The sequence below is a fragment of the Heloderma suspectum genome, chromosome 2, assembly GCF_057233095.1.
Source record: "Heloderma suspectum isolate Gila_16-S chromosome 2, 16-S_ref, whole genome shotgun sequence".
Lineage (NCBI taxonomy): Eukaryota > Metazoa > Chordata > Lepidosauria > Squamata > Helodermatidae > Heloderma > Heloderma suspectum.
In genome coordinates this window covers 240,899,465-240,924,115 of record NC_139459.1, presented here as the reverse complement: position 1 = coordinate 240,924,115, position 24,651 = coordinate 240,899,465, and the positions used below count along the sequence as shown (strand labels likewise).

Here is a 24,651-nt window from a genome sequence, read left to right as displayed (position 1 = left end):
GGATGAGTCCAAGTTAGGGATGTACAAAACACCTACTGGCTCCGCGCTAGGCAATCCGCGGTGCGGGGGAGGTGCTCCGTCCCTCCCCCCGGAATCTTCGACAGGGGGGAGGCGATCCGGTCCTCCCCCCCGGAATCCTGCCCGGACGGCTCTGCTCCGTGGCCAAGGTGTAGAGCCACTGGCTGGCTCTGGCCACCTGCAGCTGGACATCTGGCCGCTGGGCAGCCCTGCAGGGACGCAAATGGCGGCTGTCATAGCTGCCATTTGCGTCCTTGGTTTGAGCCGTGATAGGCTACGTAAATACTGACGTAGCCTATCACAGCAGCTCATCAGCAAAGGAGATCGTTACCTTGTCGTGGTGTTGCAGCTCGAGCACCTCAATGACGTCATGAGCTAAACCGTGAAGGGAAACCCAAGACGGGAAGGTCATGGCAGAGAGGTCAGACTAAATACGATCCCTGGGGAAGGAAATGGCAACCCACCCCAGTATTCTTGCCATGAAAACTAAATGGATCAGTACAACCAGAGATATGTTGGTATACCATCGGAAGATGGGACTCCCAGGTCGGAAGATGGTCAAAATGCTACTGGGGAGGAACAGAGGATAAGTTCAACTAGCCCCAGATGTGATGACGCAGCTAGCTCAAAGCCAAAAGGATGGCTAGCAGCTGATGGTGCTGGTGCTGAACGACAAATCCGAAGTTCTAAAGATCAACACACCATAGGAACCTGGAATGTAAGATCTATGAGCCAGGGCAAATTGGATGTGGTTATTGGGGAGATGTCAAGATTAAATATAGACATTTTGGGTGTCAGTGAACTGAAATGGACTGGAATGGGCCACTTCACATCAAATGGCCACCAGATCTACTACTGTGGACAAGAGGACCACAGAAGAAATGGAGTAGCCTTCATAATTAATAATACGGTGGCTAAAGCAGTGCTTGGATACTATCCAAAAAATGACAGAATGATCTCAATTCGAATTCAGGATAAGCCATTTAACATCACAGTGATCCAAATATACGCCCCAACCACAGATGCTGAAGAAGCAGAAGTAGATCAGTTCTGTGAGGATCTGCAGCACCTACTGGATAGTACGCCAAAAAAAGATGTTATTTTCATTACAGGAGACTGGAATGCTAAGGTGGGTAGTCAAACGACACCTGGAATTACAGGCAAGCATGGACTGGGAGAACAAAATGAAGCAGGACATAGGCTGATAGAATTTTGCCAAGACAGCTCACTGTGCATAACAAACACTCTCTTCCAACAACCTAAGAGAAAACTTTATACATGGACTTCACCAGACGGTCGACACCGAAATCAGACTGACTATATCCTTTGCAGCCAAAGGTGGCGGACATCTATGCAGTCGGTAAAAACAAGACCTGGAGCTGATTGTAGTTCAGATCATGAACTTCTTATTGCACAATTTAGAATCAGACTAAAGTAGGGATGTACGAAAATTCCTCCATGGATCTTGGGGAGGCCGAATGCCAGCGCATTCGGCCCCCCAAAATCGGTGGCGGAACAGCCTGCCCCCCTGTCCCCCCTGGGACGAGACTTACCTTCTTCCGACTGGCTGCTGCCGCCGCCACTTCCAGTTTAAAAACAAAAACAAAAACGTGATAGGCTACGTAAAGATTTACGTAGCCTATCATGTCTGACTTTTTTAAAAACAACAACAACGCGCGTACGCAAATGTTGGCGGCCGTGGCCACCGCCATTTGCGTACGCGCATTTGTTTGTTTTTTAAAGTCAGCCGTGATAGGCTACGTAAACATTTATGTAGCCTATCATGGCTGACTGCAGGGGCGCAAATGGTGGTGGCTACGGCCAGAATCCCTAGAATACAGAATACTAGCCAGCGGCTCGATGTCCGGCTGCTGGCAGAGCCGGCCGGCGGCTCCGCAGAATCCCTGCGGAGCACAGCCGGCTGGCCAGGATTCCAGGGGGGGGGAGGAATGGAGTGCCTCCCCCCCCAGCGAGGATTCTGGGGGGAGGGACGGAACGCCTCCCCCCCAACCATAAACATAATCCGCGAAAGGTAAGTGCCTTTCATACAACCCTGGACTAAAGAGAATAGGGAAGACCCACAGATCAGTTAGATATGAGATCACTAATATTCCTAATGAATATGCAGTGGAGGTGAAGAATAGATTTAAGGGACTAGATATAGTAGATAGGGTCCCGGAAGAACTATGGACAGAAGTTCGCAACATTGTTCAGGAGGCGGCAACAAAAAAACGTCCCAAAGAAAAAGAAAACCAAGAAGGCAATATGGCTGTCTGCTGAGACACTGGAAGCAGCCCAAGGAAGAAGGAAAGCAAAAGGCAACAGTGAGAGGGGGAGATATGCCCAATTAAATGTGAAATTCCAGAGGTTAGCCAGAAGAGATAAGGAATTATTTTTAACAAGCAATGCGTGGAAGCGGAAGAAGATAATAATATAGGAAGGACAAGAGACCTCTTCCAGAAAATTAGAAACATCGGAGGTAAATTCCAGGCAAAAATGGGTATGATCAAAAACAAAGATGGCAAGGACCTAACAGAACCAGAAGAGATCAAGAAAAGGTGGCAAGAATATATGGAAGATCTGTATAGCAAGGATAATAGGAAGGTGTGGTCCGTGAGCTAGAGCCAGACATCCTGAAGAGTGAAGCTGAATGGGCCTTAAGAAGCATTGCTAATAACAAGGCAGCAGGAGATGACGGTATCCCAGCTGAACTGTTTACAATCTTGCAAGATGATGCTGTCAAGGTGATGCATGCCATATGCCAGCAAATTTGGAAAACACAAGAATGGCCAACAGATTGGAAAAGACCAACTTATATCCCCATACCAAAAAAAGGGAAGCACTAAAGAATGTTCAAACTATCAAACAGTGTCTCTTATTTCACATACTAGTAAGGTAATGCTCAAGATCTTGCAAGGTAGACTCCAGCAATTCATGGAACGAGAATTGCCAGATGTACAAGCTGGGTTTAGAAAAGGCAGAGGAACTAGAGACCAAATTGCCATTATCCGCTGGATAATGAGAAAGCCAGGGAGTTTCAGAAAAGCATCTATTTCTGTTTTATTGACTATTCTAAAGCCTTTGACTGTGTGGATCATCACAAATTGTGGCAAGTTCTTGGTGGTATGGGGATACCAAGTCATCTTGTCTGCCTCCTGAGGAATCTGTATACCGACCAAGTAGCAACAGTAAGAACAGACTACAGAACAATGAACTGGTTTAAGATTGGGAAAGGAGTACGGCAGGGTTCTATACTCTCACCCTACCTCTTCAACCTGTACGCAGAACACATCATGCGATGTGCTGGGCTTGATGAAGCCAAGGCTGGAGTTAAAATCGCTGGAAGAAACATTAACAATCTCAGATATGCAGATGATACCACTTTGATGGCTGAAAGCGAGGAGGAGCTGAGGAACCTCATGACGAAGGTGAAAGAAGAAAGTGCCAAAGCTGGGTTGCAGTTAAACCTCAAAAAAATCAAGATTATGGCAACCAGCTTGATTGATAACTGGCAAATAGAGGGAGAAAACGTAAAGGCAGTGACAGACTTTGTCTTTCTAGGCACAAAGATTACTGCAGACGCTGACTGCAGCAAGGAAATCAGAAGACAGTTACTTCTTGGCAGGAGAGCAATGACAAATCTTGATAAAACAGTTAAGAGCAGAGACATCACACTGACAACAAAGGTCAGCATAGTTAAAGCAGTGGTACTCCCTGTAGTAACCTATGGCTGCGAGAGCTGGACCATAAGGAAGGCTGAGTGAAGGAAGATAGATGCTTTTGAACTGTGGTGCTGGAGGAAAATTCTGAGAGTGCCTTGGACTGCAAGAAGATCAAACCAGTCCATACTCCAGGAAATAAAGCCAGACTGCTCACTTGAGGGAAGGATATTAAAGGCAAAAGTGAAGTACTTTGGCCACATCATGAGAAGACAGGATACCCTGGAGAAGATGCTGATGCTAGGGAAAGTGGAAGGCAAAAGGAAGAGGGGCCAACCAAGGGCAAGATGGATCGATGATACTCTGAAGGTGATGAACTTGACCTTGCAGGAGCTGGGGGTGGCGACAGCCGACAGGAAGCTCTGGCGTGGGCTGGTCCATGAAGTCACGAAGAGTTGGAAGCAACTGACCGAATAAACAACAACATCACGGCAGGGGGGAAAAAAACCCAGTGTACGCAAATGTAGGGGTGGACGAAAGTCACTTACCTGTCGTCGAAGCTTGTTCGCGGTGGGGGGCAGGCGCTTCGCTGCTCCCCCCGCGAAGTTCAGGCCGGGGGGGGAGTCTTCCCGCCTCGCCCTGGCCGAAATTCAGGCCGGGGGGGAGGCTTCCCGCCTCGCCCGGCCGAAATTCAGGCCAGGGAGGAGGCTTCCCGCCTCACCCGGCTGCGAACTCCAAAGTTAAAAAAAAAAAAAAATGCCCCCGTGATAGGCTACGTGACGATTAACGTAGCCTATCACGGCTAGATCTGCAAAGTCAGCCATGATAGGCTACGTAAATAGTCACGTAGCCTATCACAGGTGACTTAAAAAAAAAAAAAACGCGTACGCTAATGGCGGCCCCCATAGGGAGCCGCCATTCCCGTTCCTTATTTGGTCGCTGTAGTCTACGTAAAGATTTACGTAGACTACAGCGAAAATAAGGGCAACGCAAATAGCGTTGCCTTTATTTTCGCCGTAGTCTACGTAAATCTTTACGTAGACTACAGCGACCAAATAAGGAACGGGAATGGCGGCTCCCTATGGGGGCTGCCATTATCCGTACGCGCTTTTTTTTTAAAGTCACCCGTGATAGGCTACGTGTCGATTTACGTAGCCTATCACGGCTGACTTTGCAAATCTAGCCATGATAGGCTACGTTAATCGTCACGTAGCCTATCACGGGGGTGTTTTTTTTTCTTTTATTGGAATGGTGGCGGCGGTAGCCGGTCAAAAGACCGGCTGCCGCTCCCGCCCCGCACGAACACCCGCCGAACCGCCGGCCAGACCCGCCGCCGGGAGGGACATTCGGCAAAGGTAAGTCCTGACCCGGGGGGGGGTGTGGGGGGGGAGAATTTATCCCCGAAACTTGTTCGGGGGGCCGAACACGTTGGCGCTCGGCCCCCCGAAGTTTCGGGGAGAAATTCTCCGCCATCCCTACACAAATGGCGGTAGCCGCCACCATTTGCATATGCTGGTTTTTTTTCCCCCCTGCCATGATAGGCTATGTAAATACTTACGTAGCCTATCATGGCTATGAAGCTGAAGTGAATGGCGGCTGCAGGACGGCCGCCATTCGCAAAGCAGCGCGGATGGGAGCAGGTAAGTGCTACGTTTCGCGCGCCTTTCGTGGGTTGGGGGGGCGGGGGCTTTGTTCCACGACTGGCATTTGGCCTCACTGAGATCCATCGTGGAATTCTCTGACATCCCTAGTCCAAGTGCCTTGAGATGTCTGACAGCTCTTATTCTGAATCAGATTTGGAGCAGCTAGATCAGAGTCCAGGGGAAGGACCCGCCCTAGCGAGCCAAGACGCTGGGAGAGATTCCTCTGAAGACCTTGACAAAAAGATGGCCCAGGCTGACTCCTTGCCCCCTCCCTCCACCATGAGAACTTAAGTTTCTGAGGAGGAGGAGGGACATGACTTGAGAAACACTAGGGTGCATCACAAAGCAAAGTGGGAATAGGGGCAGGGCTCAGACGTTCCGCCAAGACAGCCAACATAGGAAAGAGCCACCCTAAGGGAGGGGCATCACTGCAAACAGGGGTGTCGTTAGAGAGGTGTGCGTGTGGGGGTGATGATAATGGTGGGGGTTAAAGGGTTTACAGACATGCTATGGGAATCTTCATATGTCTGTGCAATTCTGCAAGCTGTGTACATGGAGGGGATGGATCTGCAAACCAGAAGAGGGCCTTTTCTGCTGTGGCCCCCGGCTGTGGAATGAGCTCCCCAGAGAGGTTCGCCAGGCATCTACATTGTTCTCCTTCTGGCGCCAGGTGAAGACTTTTGTATTCTCCCAGTATTTTAGCATTTCAGCTTCCTACTCTTTTAGCTCTGGAGTTTTACATCTGTATTCTAAATCTCCACATTGCTGCTAGGTTTTATTTTGGTTGTACTGTTATATTGTGGTTTTAAGCTCTCAAATTTATATTATTTTATGCTGTACTCTGTAGTTGTAATTTTTGTGAACCGCCCAGAGAGCTTCGGCTATTGAGCGGTATAGAAATGAAAATAAATAAATATATAAATAAACTTTCAGCATTTCGTATTTGCCAGCTAGAACTGTTCCCAACTTTTTTCACTTTGTTCTGCCTCCTAAAGATAAATATTCAAACCTTGCATACTCCAAATATTTATAGGAAAAGGCCCTTTTCAGGTGAATGCTATATTACAACATGTATTTAAACCATGTTGAGTTATTGTGTTAAAAATACTACTTTCATGCCATTCCAAAGTTCAGACATCATTTCTGACTAGTGCTCTTCAAGTTTTATCTTACATTTTTTTACAGTCATTACACTTTTTGGGATATCTGAAAGTTTCTGTTCTTCCATAACCTTTGTTATGACAACGAACCCTAGGGTGGGATGATCTGTAGGGCCCCAATATGTAAGACACCTTGCCTTAGGACAGAAGATCGGGTGCAATCTATTGGGCTTTCCTTCCTATAAAACCTGTGAGAGCAAAACGTCTCCTGAGTTTTGAAATAACAGTTATTTGAGGAAAGCCAAAAGAACTGTGGGAATACAAGATGAAATGGGAATTATGGAAAGAACTAATACCTTGTTCACTCACTTTATGCTAATTAGCGGTGATGAGAACAAGAAACAACACATTTAGATCTCCCTGGAAAAATAGTACAGTAGGCTAGAAAATCCCTTTCAGAAAGGGTACATATAATTCTCAGGAGTAGGGAATTTTAAACTAAAATATATATGTATAAAATGATGGAGCAACACTGTGTTGTAGCGAGATAAAAATCCTGTTGTCTCCCATACCACCGCTCACATAATTTTAATTTTTAATAATGTCCCATCTGAGTGGATCTATAAAAAAAAAAAAGATCCAATCCTGCTACATAATGGGAGTTTTGATCTACAGGCCTTTTTTGGTATTCCTTTACTAAACAAAAATTGTAATCTGTTCAATTAAAAATGATAGAAAAGGTCTAAATTAACAACATCTGATCATTGATGTCCTTTTAATGAAAAGGACAGCAAAATTCTTATTTTCTGTAGTCATCCCTTTGAGATGGAACCATTTCATACCGGTGCAATGTTCTGTTGGTCTGCAATTAAAGTGTGGCTTCCCAACACTCTTCTGCCCAAATTTTACAAAGTACCTTTGGATTTGATTAGAGCTCTGCACAGGAACCATTACTTAAGGATGAGTAGGAACTGCCAGAAACCATAACACAAATATCTCCCAACAAATGTATATGCAAAAAAAATAAAACCGCTAATATTCATACATGCTGTTTGGCAATAGCATTATACCATAAGGAAAGCTGCAATAATTCATAACAGCATCTTGTAATAAAACAGCTTTATGCATCTCTCTCAAACTGTTTAGTGCTCAAATCTCATCAGATGGCTGAGTAAGCATTACTCTCTGGGACAGTAAATCTTAGTTTCCAATATGGTCTGCATTCACAGATATGTATTTTAGCATTAATTCTAAAACACTTACAGCTAAGTATTTGTAAAGAATGGGAAGCTATATATTTAAATGTCTGAATGCCATTTGTTTTGTCAACTTCACTAATCTAAGTTTGCTCTAGAGATGAGTCAAATGGGTCTACAGGCAGCCCTTCATCAATAATAAGGCATATTCAACCACTTACTACAAAACAATTACTGCTATTACTTGTGTTTCTCTTATCTGAATATCACACAACTATGAGGAATTGGTTTTTAGAATTCATAGCAGTCTTGTCTGTCAAGCTATACTGATATACAAATTTGAGAAGCTATGGAAGAAATAGTGATATTGGTGCAGGCAAATCTATGTACAAAGTAAGTATGCAATAAGATGTAAGAATATATAGATTTATGCAACTATTTATCTTTTAAATCTGCAGCAAAGTGGCTTATTAATAACTTCAGTGTGGTAATTTGATAAGCACGTGTGTGTGAACACGGGATGGATCCAAACAGCCCCTCGTGTATGTGGAGAGCACTTCAATACATGCATGAGTGACCTTACTGATTTCCTTCGCTGGCTGCATCTCCATTGCACTGCATCATACACCATTTGTGAGGATCTCCAACCCTCAGGAGTGACTTTTTGTGGGGGTTTGAGAGGGTACAGCAGGAATGTGCTGGCATACAAGAGGAGCACTTCCCTGCAGGCACATGGGTGGAATCACCAATTGCTTCCAGCTGCATTCAGTGCATCACATGCTATTCTGGATGCCGTACAGAATGCTGTACGCAATCCTTTTCGATCTATTTTGTTTTATGATTGTTTTTTCTTACATCTGTGTCTGTAAAATGCCAAATGGAAATGCCTAAGTTAATCAAAATACCAAAAAACTGAGGTTAGAGGAAAACAACTCAGAAAGTATCTGGTAGCAACCCTAATTTCTGTCATTTTTACAAATAATGCTAGTGCCTTAAGGCCTGTAACATTTCACCTGAAAATATAATTCCTGTATATAGCACCCCATAACTATAACATATGTTAGACAAGAGTTGCCTAAAGCAAGGGAGTATATTTCTGACTACCTATGCTTTGAGCTCGGAGAATTACTTCCGACTCAAAGGCAGCATTCATATGAATGCTTCAGAAGGAACAAATAGTCATTTCCCCTGTGTCACTATATGCCCATTGTAAGCATGTGGGATCCTCAGTAAGCTGTTGCAGTAAGTCCCCAGGAGGGACCATGAATGACACCTGCCCTGGTGTCCCCTTTACATTTAAACAATTTTCTTCCCATTTTTAAAGGTGCTGGCCTAAAAGATTTGAGTCCAAGTTTTTTTAAGGATTGCTGTTTCCACTCATAGCAACCTGCCTACACTGATGGTGTGCTCGTGTGCCTTTCTGTAAGAGCAATTAGGTTGGTGGGCATGATGGATATGGCTGTCTTGGTAGCAGTCCCCCACTTGTGGAACTTGGTTCCAATTGTCATCTCCCAGGTTCAATCATTGCGCGTCTTGAAGACTTAACCTTTTCATCTTGGCCTAGTTGAGCTAGTTTAGTGAGTGCCATTGTGTAGATGGTGCTAGCTGGTTTTAATTCTTTTTTTAAAAAAGAATTATTTTAAAAAGGTTTTATTGTGAATTATGGTTTTAAATTTGTATGCAAGGAGAGTAGAGAGGGAGTCAACCTACGCTCCCCAGGCAGGGATTCCACAGCGTAGGACCAGCCACCAATAAGGCCCTCTCTCGTGTCGCCACCATATGTGCCTCTGAAAGCAGTAGTACCGGCGAGAGCAGGGCTTAAAACCTGGTCAGGCTCTTATGGGAGAAGGCAGTCTTTCAGGTAGCCCAACCCAAGCTGTATAGGGCTTAGGGATGGCAGAGAATTCTGCCACGGATTTCAGTGAGGCCGAATGCACTGGGGTGGAACGGCCTGTCCCTCCCCGATTTCCCCCGGGTCGAGGCTTACCTGGGGCGGATGTTCTGGATGGCAGCAGGTCCGGCGGTGGGTCTGGTGGCGGCTAATATTTCGACTGGCTGCCGCGGCCGCCATTTGCATCCGGGTCTTTGTCGTCATAGGCTATGTAAGTATTTACATAGCCTATCACAGCTGGGCAAAAAAAGGAAAAAAAGAAACGGCATATGCAAATGGCAGCGGCTACAGCGGCTGCCATTTTTGTTCCCTATTTTTCGCCGTTTTAGTCTACGTAAATATTTACGTAGGCTATTATGGCGAAAAAAAGGGGAACGCAAATTACTTAGTGGGCTCTATTTGCGTTCCTTCTTTTCGCCATAATAGCTTATGTAAATATTTACGTAAGCTATTACGGCGAAAAAAAAGGAACGCTAATAGCGCCTACTACGCTATTTGTGTTCCCCTTTTTTTCACCATAATAGCTTACATAAATATTTACGGAGGCTAAAACAGCAAAAAAAAAAGGGAACGCAAATTTGCGTACGCTCTTTGTTTTTTTTTTAGCTTGCCGTGATAGGCTACGTAAATACTTACGTAGCTTATCATGGCCTCCGCAGGGACGCAAATAGTGTCCCTGCGTTAGCCGTGATAGGCTACGTAATTATTTACGTAGCCTATCACAGCTATGATGAGGAAGCAAGTCAGTGCGGATGGCAGCAGGTAAGTGCTCCGTTTCGCACACCTTTCGTGGGGTGGGGGGGTGGGGGTTTCGTTCCGCCATGGATTTCGGGGGGCCGAATGCACTGGCATTCATCCTCACTGAGATCCATGGCGGAATTCTCTGACATCCCTACCCTACACCGGTCCCAAGCAACAGTCTGCGGCAGCATTCTAGACCAGCTGAAGTTTCCAAACAGTTTTCAAAGGCAGCCCTACCTACATAGAGCATGTTACAGTAGTCCTAATGGGCTGTAACTAAACTAATGCATGTGTAACCATGGCCAGATCAGACATCTCTAGCGATGTACGAAAGTCACTTACCTTTTTGCAGCTTTGATTCGTGGTGGGGGGGAGGCGCTCTGTCCCTCCCCCCAGAATCCTCCCTGGGCCAGCTCTGCTCTGCGGTGGCTCCACGTAGCCGCCAGCCAGGGCCGTCCGCAGCCGGAGTTCCGGCCATGGCCAGTTGTTGCGGCCGCAAATGGCGGCTGCCATTTGCATCCTGCCAGGCTGCCATGATAGGCTACGTAAGTATTTACGCAGCCCATCACAGCAAAGAGCAAGGGTGCAAATGGCAGCCACTATGCCGTTTGTGCCGCTGCTCTTTCCGTGATATGCTACGTAAGTATTTAGTAGCCTATCACGGTAAAGGCAGCTACGCAAATGGCAGCTACACAAAAGGCATTTGCGTGGCTGCCTTTACCGTGATAGGCTACGTAAATACTTATGTAGCCTATCACAGAAAGAGCAGCGACACAAACAGCGTAGCGGCTGCCGTTTGCGCCCCTGCTCTTTGCCGTGATAGGTTACGTAAATACTTATGTAGCCTATCATGGCAGCCAGGCAGGATGCAAATTGCGGCTGCAGCAGCCGGCCAAGAGACCAGCTGCCGCCGCTGCCAGAGCCGCGGCCAAAGCTGCCGGAAAATCTGCCCCAGGTAAGCTTTGTCCCGGGGGGGATTCTGTGGGGGGGTGGGGGGTGGGAGTCCGTTCTGCCACGGGTTTTGGGGGGCCAAATGCCAGTGCATTCAGCCTCACTGAATTCTGTGGCGGAATTCTCCGCCATCCCTAGACATTTCTAGGAATGGCTGCAGTTGGCACACTAGCCTCAGCTGTGGAAATGAACTCTTGGCCACCGCTGAGACCTAGGCATCCAAGTTCAATGTCAAGTCCAGAAGTACACCCAGACTGTGAGCCTGAGACTTCAGGGGAAGTGTAATCCCATCCAGCGCTGGTCCACTTTTTGACTAACTAGGAACTAGGGATGGGCGGATTCCCTACCTGCTGCTTTGGGCAGGAATCCGTTCCTCCCCCGGGAATTCTACACAGCCAGCTCCGCTCTACGGCAATTCCGCGGAGCTGCACGCCAGCTCTGTATGCCTGCCGAATGGTGATACGGCAATGGCGGCTGCCATTACAGTATCGCCATTCGGCAGGCATACGGAGCTGGCATGCGGTCCGCGAAATCGCCACGGACAGGAGCTGTCTCTGTAGAATTCTGGAGGGAGGTGGAGGAAAGTGGTGCCGCTCCGCCATGGACTCCAGAGGCCGGATTCAAAGGAATTCAATTGAATTCAAAGGAATCCGGCCTCACTGGTGTGCACGGCGGATTTCTCTGCCATCCCTACTAGGAACACCTCTCTCTTGTCTGGATTAAACTTCAATTTGTTTTCCTTCATCCATTCTATTATCAACACCAGACACGGATTTAGAAGTAGAACAGCTTCCTTGGACTTAGATGTAATGGAGAGACAGAATTGAGTGTCATCGGCATACTGGTGGCACCGAACCCAAAGCTCTGGTTAAGCTCTTCCAGTGGCTTCATGTATATGTTAAACAGAATGGAAGATAAGATGGAACCCTGAGGGACACCACAGGCCAGGAATCCGAATCACCACATTCTGAAATTGCCCCTCCAAGAAGGACCCTAGCCACTATATAACAGTACCTCCCAGTTCCATCTCAGACAGATGTCTCAGAAGGATACTATGGTCATTGGTATCAAAAGTCACTGAGAGATCCAGCAGAACTAACACGGACATGCCACTTCCAAGCATAAAACGTCCACAAAGACAACCAAAGCAGTCTTAATTTGTGTGTTACATTCAAATACTGCTTCCTAAAAGGAGCTCAGAATGGTGCATGTTAAAAATGTAACATTCCATTACTTTTCGACAGACATACATTTCAGAGAACTTTAGTCATGTTGAAAATGTGGTGAAAGATGCAAAGAAATGCCGGGGGGAAAGTTTCCTTTTAAAATTGTGAGTATGGACATCAGAATGTTTACCTATCTCATGACTATCGCATTTTACAAATTGTACAAATACTATGTATTTTATGACATGCTGAAGTGTGTGGTCAAGACCATTGCCAATTGCTTCTCTAATCTCATCATGGCTACAAGATAGGTCAAAATGAATTAGAGAATAAATGGGAAATGATATTTTTATTTAAACTGGAAGATGATGGGAAAAACAGAGTAGACCTAGACAGGAATACTATACAAACATTATGTTATGCTTCATTGAAATTAAATCTCCTTGTGGGAGGAAGTAGAATAAACATTGTGTACTGTCCACTTATCAAGACATTCTAGGAATTAGAAAAGACTTTTGAAAATCATTAAATAATTCCCTGTTTGTTGCACTTATTAAAATCTTGAAGCATATCCTGCTGGTTCTCATAATTCCTGGAGGAGAATGTTTACTCGACTGAGTCTGATTTCAAGTTGAATAAAAGAGAAGACATCAACGCAACACAGAATACTCAACAATAACTTGTGTAACAGCTAAGAACTGAGGCTTTAGCTCCAGCAGAAACTCTTAACATATATGAAATGTGAACATAATATCCTGGCTGTGGATTACGACAACTGTATATCAGTTTTCACACCTTTTCCAAGGTGCTCCACATCATCTAGAGCAGGGTAGGGATAATCCTGTGGCCTCCAGCTGCTGTTGGACTAAAGGTCCCATCACCCCTGACCATTGGCCATTCTGGCTGGGGCTGCTTGGAGCTAGCATACAACCAGCCCAGCCTAGAGGTAAAATTATGACAATATAACAGTAACACTAAAAATTAGCTTTTATAGCTGCTTAACTCAAACTAGCTTTGATAGCTACTTAGAGACATGCGGGATGCTACATATACACCCTGCTCTTACCTTGCAAAGTAGAAAATCTATCACAGTATTCATTGCTTCTCGATTCAACCATCTCAAAAAAGTACAGATTGTGGCTTACTGATTCAAATTCATGCAAGTTCACAGATGTTCTATTAACTATAGAGTAATATAAATAAAAAAGCTTCTTTTCAAAGTACTATTCTAAAAATATGGTGTGTGTCTATGTGTGCAAGTCCTCTAATATCTTTGCAATTGTCCAGGCTTCTGAATGTTGTATCAGCAGAGAAAGTAGGGTAAATTAATAAATTACTGGCATAAAAATAATTACGAGCATTTAAAGAGACAGAGAGAACACTGCATTACGGTTCACAGAATTTGGCACTCTGTTGGCAGGTCCTAAGATACTTCAGTATTCAAGCGTGTAAGAAATGGTAAGCAGATAAGGAAAATAATGTTACATTTAAACAGTACATTTGACAAATGCTTTTAATATTATTTTTAATTAAATGGATTTTAAAACCGCCTTTCAGGATAAATTATCCTCCCAAGGCAGTTTACAGTAGTCAGTAAATCACATGATAAGGTCACACAAATACAAAATTAAAGATCAAAACAACATCAGTACATTAATTACTGCCAGGTGAAACAATCAGATAGAAGCAAATAAAAACATTAAAATAGCTACGCCGGCAGCCGATAAAACACTTACATGACCTCAAATCATCCCGGAGTTGACTGGAATAAAAAGGTCTTTAGAGCCCACCTAAAGATCAACAAGGAGGTGGCTAAATATGTATATATTATCTACAAATCTGTAGTATTACATATTTTTTAAAAATCAAAGAAGATACTATAGCAGCAAGATATTACATTGCCCAATGGCATCTATGCAAGGCAATAAAGCTTCTCCATCTCCAGCATTACCTTACTCAGTGGTATACACAACAGTGGGAGGCAGTGTGACCTAACCAAGACAACAAGGTATCCTTCACTCTGACCTGATTCTCACATGCTGGCTGCCACTGTGAATATTCAAGCCACGGTGGGCAGTGAGCATGCCTTAGTTATCACAACGTGTGACCCCAAGCAAGGTGGCTTGTTGCCATGGGTAACAAGCTACCCAGAACCCTTTTGAAGCCCATGGGTTCTGGGTGGCTCATTACCCATGGCAACAAGCCTCCCTGCCTGGGTTCACAGGTTGCAATAAGCCGTGGTGACTGCCCGGCGTGGCTTGAATATCCACAATGGCTGCAAGCCACTGTGGCTATTTAAACCACAGTGGATGCCAGGGATCATGCAAACCAACCCAATCATCTTGAGGCTAGACTAGCATAATGTGCTTCAGTTCATGTAGACCATCGTAGTTTGCCTATTGATAGTGACAGTACGTTTTTGTTGTTGTTTATTCGGTCAGTCGCTTCCGACTCTTCGTGACTTCATGGACCAGCCCACGCCAGAGCTTCCTGTTGGCCGTCGCCACCCCCAGCTCCCCCAAGGTTGAGTCCGTCACCTCCAGAATATCATCCATCCATCTTGCCCTTGGTCGGCCCCTCTTCCTTTTGCCTTCCACTTTCCCTAGCATCAGCATCTTCTCCAGGGTGTCCTGTCTTCTCATGATGTGGCCAAAGCACTTCAGTTTTGCCTTTAATATCATTCTCTCAAGTGAGCAGTCTGGCTTTATTTCCTGGAGTATGGACTGGTTTGATCTTCTTGCAGTCCAAGGCACTCTCAGAATTTTCCTCCAGCACCACAGTTCAAAAGCATCTATCTTCCTTCACTCAGCCTTCTTTATGGTCCAGCTCTCGCAGCCATAGGTTACTACGGGGAATATCATTGCTTTAACTAAGCAACTGGCCTACAAATAGGAAATTCTAGCAATATGAAAATTAATCTTCCAGATGAGTTGTTTTTGATAGAGCTGTTTTTTAGGAGGTGTTGTGGCTAACTTCTTTAAATCCTATTTTGAGCTTTTGAGCTAATAGCTTTTGAATGCTTTCGGCTATCAATTCAAATGAATAAACTGCTTAAATCTTGTGCAGTTCCAATCTGTTGCTAGTACCATCTACTGTTCCAGATCTCTATTCTCCCAAATAACAGGTAGATATATGCAGACACTATGCCAGATACAAAGGTGAACCATCAGAGAGGGTGAAAACGGAAATAGTCAACATTTTAGATCAGGCAGACAGGTAAAACATGTATCTTTGAAAATGAGAATCTCATGAGTAGAGAATTGTCTCTTGGATTTGGTTTGAAACATGTGGTGCCTTTAATAGATTTCCTATCTAGAGCATCAGGCTACTACAAGTTCATCCTTTGGATCCTGGAAATACAAAATCAGCAGCTGCCCCAGACATGACGTGTTTGTCAGTTAGTTCCTCATAAAGGCAATTTGTGTGTGGGAGTAATAGCGCCTTTAAATATAATTTCAAGATCTTTACTACAAGAGCTGTAAAGATTTTAAAAATTAGTAGAAAGGTCCTCCCTTGCCACCTTGGGACATGCTCAAAGCAGATAGCAACGTGAAGAAGTAGAAGGAAAAAGGCAAAGCAGACTAGAAGTTACACCCAGGAAATGGAATTGCAGTTGGTGCTAGTCTTCAACAGATAAGTGGAGAAAACTGTTCAGTTGCAACTGCTGGAGTTGGTGTATGATAACAGTGAAAAGATAAATAGCACAAGAGCAATGTGTGGCTGTTCTGTAATGAAGAATTAAGGAGAGAGGCAACCACTAACATCCAGCTTGCTAGGATGTATTTGTAATACTTGGTAATTTCCTAGGTTTTCTCCAGTCATTGCGCAATGCCTGGTGATAGCCATGTTCTCTTTCTGTCCTTCATAGCTTCTTCAGTGGAACAGCAGCGCTTGAGGAGGCTGCTACTGGCAATAACTTTCAAAAGGCTCTAAATGTTCATGATGTCTGTAGATTTGGCCATTGTACTAATACCTGTGGCTTTTTCAGACTCACAATAAGGCACCAGGTGCTAACAAGATGTCCCAAGTATGGGGGCTAGGGAATATTATGCTGCTATGAATTGTGGAAGAGAGATACTTAACAAATAACTTACATTTACTTAAATTTATTTCCCTAGGAAATGTGAACTATATCCTTTTTGGCTACAGGCAGCTTCACTGAAAGCTACTGGCCTCTGTGGGTAACGGGAGACTGCATGATGGACCAATCTTTGCAATGGGCCAACATATCATTAGAAACCCCCATTTGATTTAATGACCACCATGACTAGTAAATAGGCTGAATGCAGACATCAAATACAAGGCTGATAAATTCATTTTAGCATTATCAATAAATAAATATTGTGACTTCATTTAAACTCAAAGTTACTCTGTTGGCATCTTATTTTGTATCCTGAGGCAAATTGCTATAGTTGGCAAAAATAAGCAGTTACCAACTTGACATATGTGTACTCCAGTATACGTAGAATAAAGCATACTTTAATAGTTATAAAATGCACCCTTTAAAAGAGAAAGCATAGCTTAGTTGATGCGCTGACTTCACTTTCCTGAAAACTGTGGTTGTTGTTCCTTTCTATCAAATTATGCAAGTGACTGACCACATGACAGACCATACAATATTTACCATTGGTAATTCCCCTCTTTCACACAGATGCATATGAAAGATTCTCCTTATGATCCCACCAATAACACTATGTGGTAAAATACCTGCTTGCTTTATCCCTTAACTTCCATCTCTCGTTCTGTCTCCCTCTCTCAGACACCACTGAGTTTAGGCCATAGATACAGGACAAACACCCTTTAAAGATGGAAAGCAAATACATTTTTTTAAAATTTAAAGTTATTTACACTATAAATTATTTAATTAATTAGTAACATAGGTATTAAAACTATGCCTTATTTGTCGCTTGTTTGAGGTAATATTATTTAAGGAAATACCTATTCCCTAAAATTAGTTCACTTTCCTGATCAAAACCAACTGACCATTTTCCCTTTCCTATCTCCTCCCCAGTTAGCCCACACATAATACCCCAGAGGTCTAAATCTAAAGTCTTCTCATCAGGAACTCATTGTTAGGGATGGGAGAGAAATTGATTTGGTTCACATTTTCATACAATCATAGAGTTAGAAGGGGCCATTTAGGCCATTAAGTCCAACTTCCTGCCCCGTGCAGGAAGCCAGTTTAAAGCATCCCTGATAGTTGGCTGTCTGGTTTCTGCTTGAATACCTCCCACCTCTTCCCAGGTAGATGGTTCCATTGTTTGACTGTTCTGTTAGGTGTTTTTTTTTTTTCCTGATGTTCAACCAAAATCTGCCTTTCTGTAACTTAAGCCCCTAGTTCATGCTCTAGTCTTGGATAATAGAGAACAGGTTGCAGCCCTCTTCCATGTGACAATTCTTTAGGTATGCGAAAGTGCTATAATATCCCCCCTCAGTCTTCTCAAGGCTAAACATAACCAGTTCTTTCAATCTTTCCTCACATAAATTAGTTTACAGTCCCCAGATCATCTTTTTTGTCCTTTTCTGAAATCATTCTAATTTATCTGAATCTTTTTAAAGTGTGGTGTCCAGAACTGGACACAGTATTTTAGGTGAGATCTAACCAGTGCAGAGTAAAGTGGAACTACTCCTCCTTATGATTTAGAAACAATACTTCTATTGATGCAACCTAAAATTACATGTGCCTGTTTTGCAACCACATCACACTACAACTCAAAGATTCTTTTCACAGGTACTATTGTCAAGCCAGGTATCCCCCGTCTTATACCTGTGCATTTGATTTCTCTTTCCTAAGGAAGGACTTTGCAGTTGTCTCTGTTACATATCAGCCTGTCACTTTCTGCCCAGCTTTCTAATCTATCAAGATCATTTCAAATTTTGTTTCGGTCTTCTAAGGTATTAGCTACTCCACCCAATTTTGTGTCATTGGCAAATCTGAGAAGCATTCCACCCATCTCATCCTCCAAGCCATTAATAAAAAGGGTAAAGAGTATGGGGCCCAGGACCGAACTCTGCGGACCCCCCCTCTGGTTTGATGAGAAACCATTGATAAACACTCTTTGAGTAAAGTTCACCAGCCAGCTATAGATCCACCAATAGTGCCATCCAGCCCACACTTAACTAGCTAGCTTGCTAATCAGAACATCATAGGACACTTTGTCAAATGCCTTGCTGAAGTCAAGATTATATCCTTCAAAATTCACACTCCTCTGAATTTTGTAATCAAATTATCCAATGAAAAAAGTTGTACAAAAATGCATATATTAGCTCCTGCTTTCTGTGATTTCAGGTCAGCTTCTTCAGCCACTTCCCTTAAGCTCTGTTGATGCCTTCTTCTCTTTCAGCTTGTTCTCTGTCTGGCTTCACCTCCCAAATGACTCCAACTGCCAAATGACTCTCAAAGTGTGGTGCTTGGTCTTTTATTATCTCTGGTCAGAACCTTCTAACCAGTTGCATTTGGACATCTGTCAAATTGCCAAGGCTTTGGCCTATTCCAAATAGCCAATGAGTGCAGATGTTTCCTCATTGGCCTATCACTGCCTGATATTTGCTCCTCATTTTTATTCCATTGTCCAGTACAAAAACAAATAGCCCTAACTGTAAACCTCCTAAGGCACATAGTCACTCCTTAGTAACAGTAAAGCTTTATTGTTTCTTGACAGACTACCAAGTGTAGGCCACATATACAATATATCTTTAGGCCTTAGCAGTAAACTGCCAACCTTTAATCTCATACAGTTAACCATCCAAAGGCCAAAACAACTTTCTATTACATAAAGCATTCTTCATTTTAGCTACCTAACATTTGGAATATCTTTCTCTTCAGGATTTAGTCCAATTTACTGATTTCCACAACAGGCAAGGTTAGGTTGTGCTATTCTTTTTCAGATGCTATCCTTTTTCTTCATTACTAATGTTATGCCATCAGATGTGAAAGATTAAAGATGTTTTTCATTCCTATTTTCTTCTTTATCAAGTGTTATTGATACCTAAATTAATACTGAAAAGTGTTCATAAATAACTGACAGTATATGATAGTGAAATTTGCAGCTGAAAATAGAAAGTAGTACTTGTTTGCATCTTAGAAAGTAAATGTAATTTTTAAAATTATTTCTGTTTTTATTTCTCAATTTTTTAAATACCTTATATTTCTTCATTTTTTCAATACCTTATTTTACCTTTTCCTTTTAAGAAAAGACACTCCATAAACTGATGTAGTTTTTTACAGTCTCACTGTTCTATTTTACAAGTGTAAATAGATGCTGGTGCATGAAGATTCTTAAAGCAGAATTCAATAACGATTATAAAAATATCTCCAATTGTATAATAGCATTCATTAGCAGCACCTTTCAAAATTACATCAGGGCTATCCATTTTAAACACATGTTTATTTCTGAAAGAATAAAATTCCATCAAAACACCCAATCAACTTTGGAATTAATTTGCATATGTAAATTCGTCTGTGTCTGCAGCTGAAAAATGTAAGTGCTTCCCTCATTGTTACTATTGGAACTACACATTGTTCAAGGGCTGAAGGTGGAAGGAGGTATGGGTGAAAGTCACCTCCTTTTTTTCTTCGATATCCCATGAGCAGAGTTCCATTCGCAGAAACTCTGGATCTAGCCCTGTGTATGTATGTGTATATTTCTAAGCCTGTGCATGTGTGCATGCACATGTCTACAGAGGAAAAGTAAACCTTTTGAGACTGACAGATTGGTATCTTTACAATGAGAAATTTGACTGCATTATATATTCACTTTACTATTGATTTAACTTTGGGGGACCTCATGTACTGTGCTCTCTAAACCATCTGCACTGATTTTATGCCTTACCTAGTGATATGTGGCTAGGAATGCCTTTGACTCAAATTGCCATATGACCTCTCTTTGGAGCAGGAACTTGGGTACTCTAAAACATGCCTTTGTAACTTCTACATTATATTACTACAACATATTCTACATGGTACTGCATTTGAAGAGGGTTCAGAAATTAATTGCCATCCTGCAACAGCTGCAGACTGTTAAGTGAAACTGATTGCAGAATGCACATAATAGTAATTCTGAAAGAATTGCATTTAGTTTCTTGACACAATTTGAAGTGCTGTTTTTAGTCTTTATTACACTAAGTGGTCTGGGACCAAGGTTAAGGACTGCCTGCTTCTGTAAGTTATAATATCATCAGAAGAGGCCCTACTTCAAGTGCTCCTGCTCTTTGTAGTTAGTTGAGAATAAAGTCTGAAGTAGTGGTGGTTCTCTCTGCGAAATTTATTTCCCAGGGTCTCAAATTTATTCCCCTGGGTTTCACAAGTCTTACATTCCTATGATGTTTGGAAAGCTGGTGTGATGACCCCAAAGAGAAAGAGAGATACAATTTGGCTCTCCATCCACGCTAGCTGCTTGGAAATAAGCACAGGTGGACTGGATAAGGGCAGGTATGGGAAAGCAGAGGCATGTGTGCCAAGCAGGAGAAGCAACTTTAGCTTTATAAGTACCAAAGAATGCTGATGAGAAAAGAGAAATGGAGAGAAAGATTGGATATGAAGCACAGAAAGCACCAGAGAAGACAGACAGACTCTGGTAATGACTAGGTAGTTTGTTAGAGAGATGAATGGACACTATTCAGTTCTCTCCTATGGTGAGTTGTGGTCCTAGATCCAAGAACAGAGACCTGAAGTGGTTCCAAGCCATGTCCTCTAATGTAACAAGGGGCTGAAAATACTCTGAGGATTTGGGATCTTGTTGCTACTAAATACTTTATATTTTGTTTAGATGTTTAGATGAATACCATGGATAGTAATTCCTTTTTGGACCCTACACATCAATTCTTTGGGAACTAGGTGGCATCCCCAATGACCATGCTATGCATCCAATTGGACAAAAAACAAAAAGCATGGAAGCACTGGAGTGTCATTCCTGTCACCCAAAGCAGACACTGACATTCTAAGTGTTGTAGGAGAATGGTTCACAGTACTGAAGTCACTGAGAGGTCCAATAAGTTTAGCTGGGAATCATCTGTTGATCTCAGACAAAGAACAATAGCCAGAAAACAGACTGAAAATGGCTGAGGAAGGAAGTGTCTTCAGGAATGCCCACAGTTTGTCTATCAAGACATAGAAGAACATCTACTGGAATTTGGATGAATAGAACGTCTTATTTCTGACGGTGCATGAAACAACATTTGTTGTTAAAATACAACTGTTTATTCTTAAATTCAATGGGGGGAAAACAGTCAAGATTTTTTGCAAAGGAAATCGTAAATGAGCAGGTACAGAAATAGTAAGTAGGCCAAAGTAACAGTAATAGGGAAAATATATAAACTAAAGTACATAACAATGAGGAAAGATGGCAGCTATTTCATACAGCGAGCAACCTGAAACAGTCTTTTTATGAAAGGAGAAGAAAGTTGGAAAAATGTTTCAAAAATCAAAGTAATCCAGAAACAAATTTCAAGTTCAGTTGTGAAGCTATGCAAACATGGGACAATATATTCACTTCAGTAGCAACACTTTTTCATTTGAAGCACAGCTACAACTGAGATATTATGAGAACCATTGAGGTGAACTGGATAGAGTGTTGTACCTGAATGTGGGAAATCCAGGTTCAAATACCTACTCAGTGGTAAGCTCACTGGGATCCTTAGACAAGTCACTGTCTTTCAATTTAAACAACCTCACAGCAATATTATGAGGCTAAAACCATTCCAAATTCCTTGGGGGAATGACAGGACATAACTCTACTGAATAAAAATAAGTGACTTAATGTTCATAGTTCCAAGGAGCTTCTAATAACTTGGAAAGAAACAACAAGGATCTCATAAGGAATGTCATTAATAAGAATTTTTTAGCTCTAATATGAACCAAACACACAAATTCAGTTAGGCCTCAAGTACATTTACATAGCTATAATAGGATAAAATTAGAAGCTATATTGAACAAATATTCTTTCAGGATGTGGAATGTTATAAGCCTGTGGGATACATTTTGTTGGGAAGACAATCTTGCAAGAAATCCATTATCTGAGATTCATTCTGGGCTAGGAGAAACACTAGAAATAACTTCCTTGGGTTCAGTCTGACAAGGAGATTAGACAACTTAATAGAATTCCATATAACTAGGGAATATTTGAGAGGATCAATGCTATGATGTACACAACCACATTTCCTGCATTATTACTGCAACTATGCTGTGATAGCCAGGTGATTTGAAACTATCATGTCACAAATAGAACTGTGCTTTACTTTATTTGAATAATTCACAAACTGAAAGGTTAAGACATGGAACGCATTCTCATTCAGTGGAATGTAGAGGGAAGCATAAGGAAAGTACAGAAAACTGTGAAGTTGCTTTTTTCAGGAGTTTTCAAATGCTGCATTCTGTTAAAATGTAACATTTTTGCATTGAAGGAAATTTTATACATTCATGTGAGGGGAATTTATGTTAATCTCAAATTTAATATGGGCTTTTGCATCTCTGTAAGGCGCTAACAAATTACCATCAAACATAAAAGTAATTAGATGAGTCTCCTCCCTCTATTTTTTATGAAATTAAAAGGCAACCAAACAATGTCAGAGAAAAGTGTACGGTCTCCACATTTCAGTTCACTTCAGTAAGAAATAGAAGAGCAGTTACAAAGTACCTCATAAATGATTATTAAAGGTAAAAAGGTAAAGGTGTCCCCAACCAGTCGTGTCCGACTCTAGGGTGCGGTGCTCATCCCCGTTTCTAAGCCGAAGAGCCAGCGCTGTCCAAAGACGCTTCCATGGCCATGCATGACTGAACACTGAGGTGCATGGAACGCTGTTATCTTTCCCGCCGAGGCGGTACCTATTTATCTACTCGCAATGTCTTGCTTTCAAACTGCTAGGTTGGCAGAAGCTGGGACTGAAGACGGGAGCTCACTCCGTCACGCAGCACTCGGGTCTCGAACTGCTGACCTGCCGACCTTCCAGTCTGCAGTTCAGCGTCTTAACCACTAAGCCACCACGGCCTAAAATGATTATTACCATAAACTAATCACAATGTTTTACTCTTCTTAGCAGTACAGCTAGTACCACAAAAATATAAGCAGTAAAATCTCTATTATACCCGTAATGAACCTTGGTGACATAATACAGGGTTATAAATAATATTTGGGCATAGTCAGAAATATGACAGTATGACAGCTGGTTAACACTAAGAATTATTAATACCTTTGTGTTACAAGGGGGACCCAGAAAGAGATTCTGAATAAATATGCCTGAGGCTAATATATTCACAACTTAGCATCACAATGGAGATTGAATTTTATACTTTTATGCCAAACCACAACTAAATATACGTCCCCTCTTAAAAAAAAATGCAGAATAGTTACATGAACACTTAAACGTATTGTTGTTAACGGATAATTTGGGGGCAAAAATATTGGAGTCTTAGAACATACCTTGTCTTGGAAACTCATCAGATTCTCTGTGAACTAGGTCAGTAACTCGATTTCCGTAGTGCATTCTAGTGTCATGATCATAAGCCTTCAGTGTCTCACTTGAACTATAGGACTTCTGAGTAGGCACTCTGCAGTCCTCACTGTCCAGTGAAGAACTTGTATAGCGACATTCCTTCCCACACCTGCCTCTTGTCAAAGAGCGGTGCCTACGGTCTTTTATATCCATAATTCTGGGTCAGGGAGAAAATTAACTTCACCTCCACCGATGTGAAGCTTTAAGGCTGAGACTGGTCACTTTATCACCTACAAAACATTAAAAAAATGGAAGGATGAAATGATACATTTTTTAGATTTCACATTTTTTCACTTTGTTAGAAAACCAAAGTGAGAAAAGCACAACAAAAGATTTCAGTTCATAAGTTCCTTTAAAAAAGTAGATGCATAATTGACCACAATGGAATCAAATGAAAGTAAATTGATTTAACTGCTTGATTACATTTTATTAAAACTAGATTTTTATTGAAGACTTTAAAAGCTGATGATAAAATAAACTACTGTAATCTTTTCATGTATACATGCACAATGATAACAACACTGTGATATTAGCTCATGCTTTGCTACAGCACGAAGAAAACCAGACTAGAAACAGCTTTAATTGTTTCCTTTCGGTTTCAGGAGAGTCTGAAATACAGAGCATTACATGAAATGTAGGGCTGTGCATGGACCCCCTAAACTGACTTGGAAACCACTTCAGGGCATCCAAGGAGGGCCCGATTTGCCCCCCCAATCCACCTTGGCCCCGAACCCGAAGCAGGATTCGGATGGCTGAATGCCACTTGGGAGGGGCTGATGACCCCGCCCTGCTGTGC

General features: G+C 42.6%; 1 protein-coding gene across 1 annotated transcript in view; it reads right to left on the bottom strand.

The window, feature by feature from the left end:
* The window catches only part of TENM2 (teneurin transmembrane protein 2), a 1,208,485-nt gene extending 1,184,477 nt beyond the window's left edge, over positions 1–24,008 (bottom strand). Inside the window, exon 1 of the mRNA XM_084838625.1 lies at positions 23,783–24,008. Within this exon, the coding sequence (XP_084694751.1) occupies positions 23,783–24,008 (226 nt within the window). The remainder of the gene's footprint in view (positions 1–23,782) is intronic.
* Between the last annotated feature and the right edge of the window lie 643 nt (positions 24,009–24,651).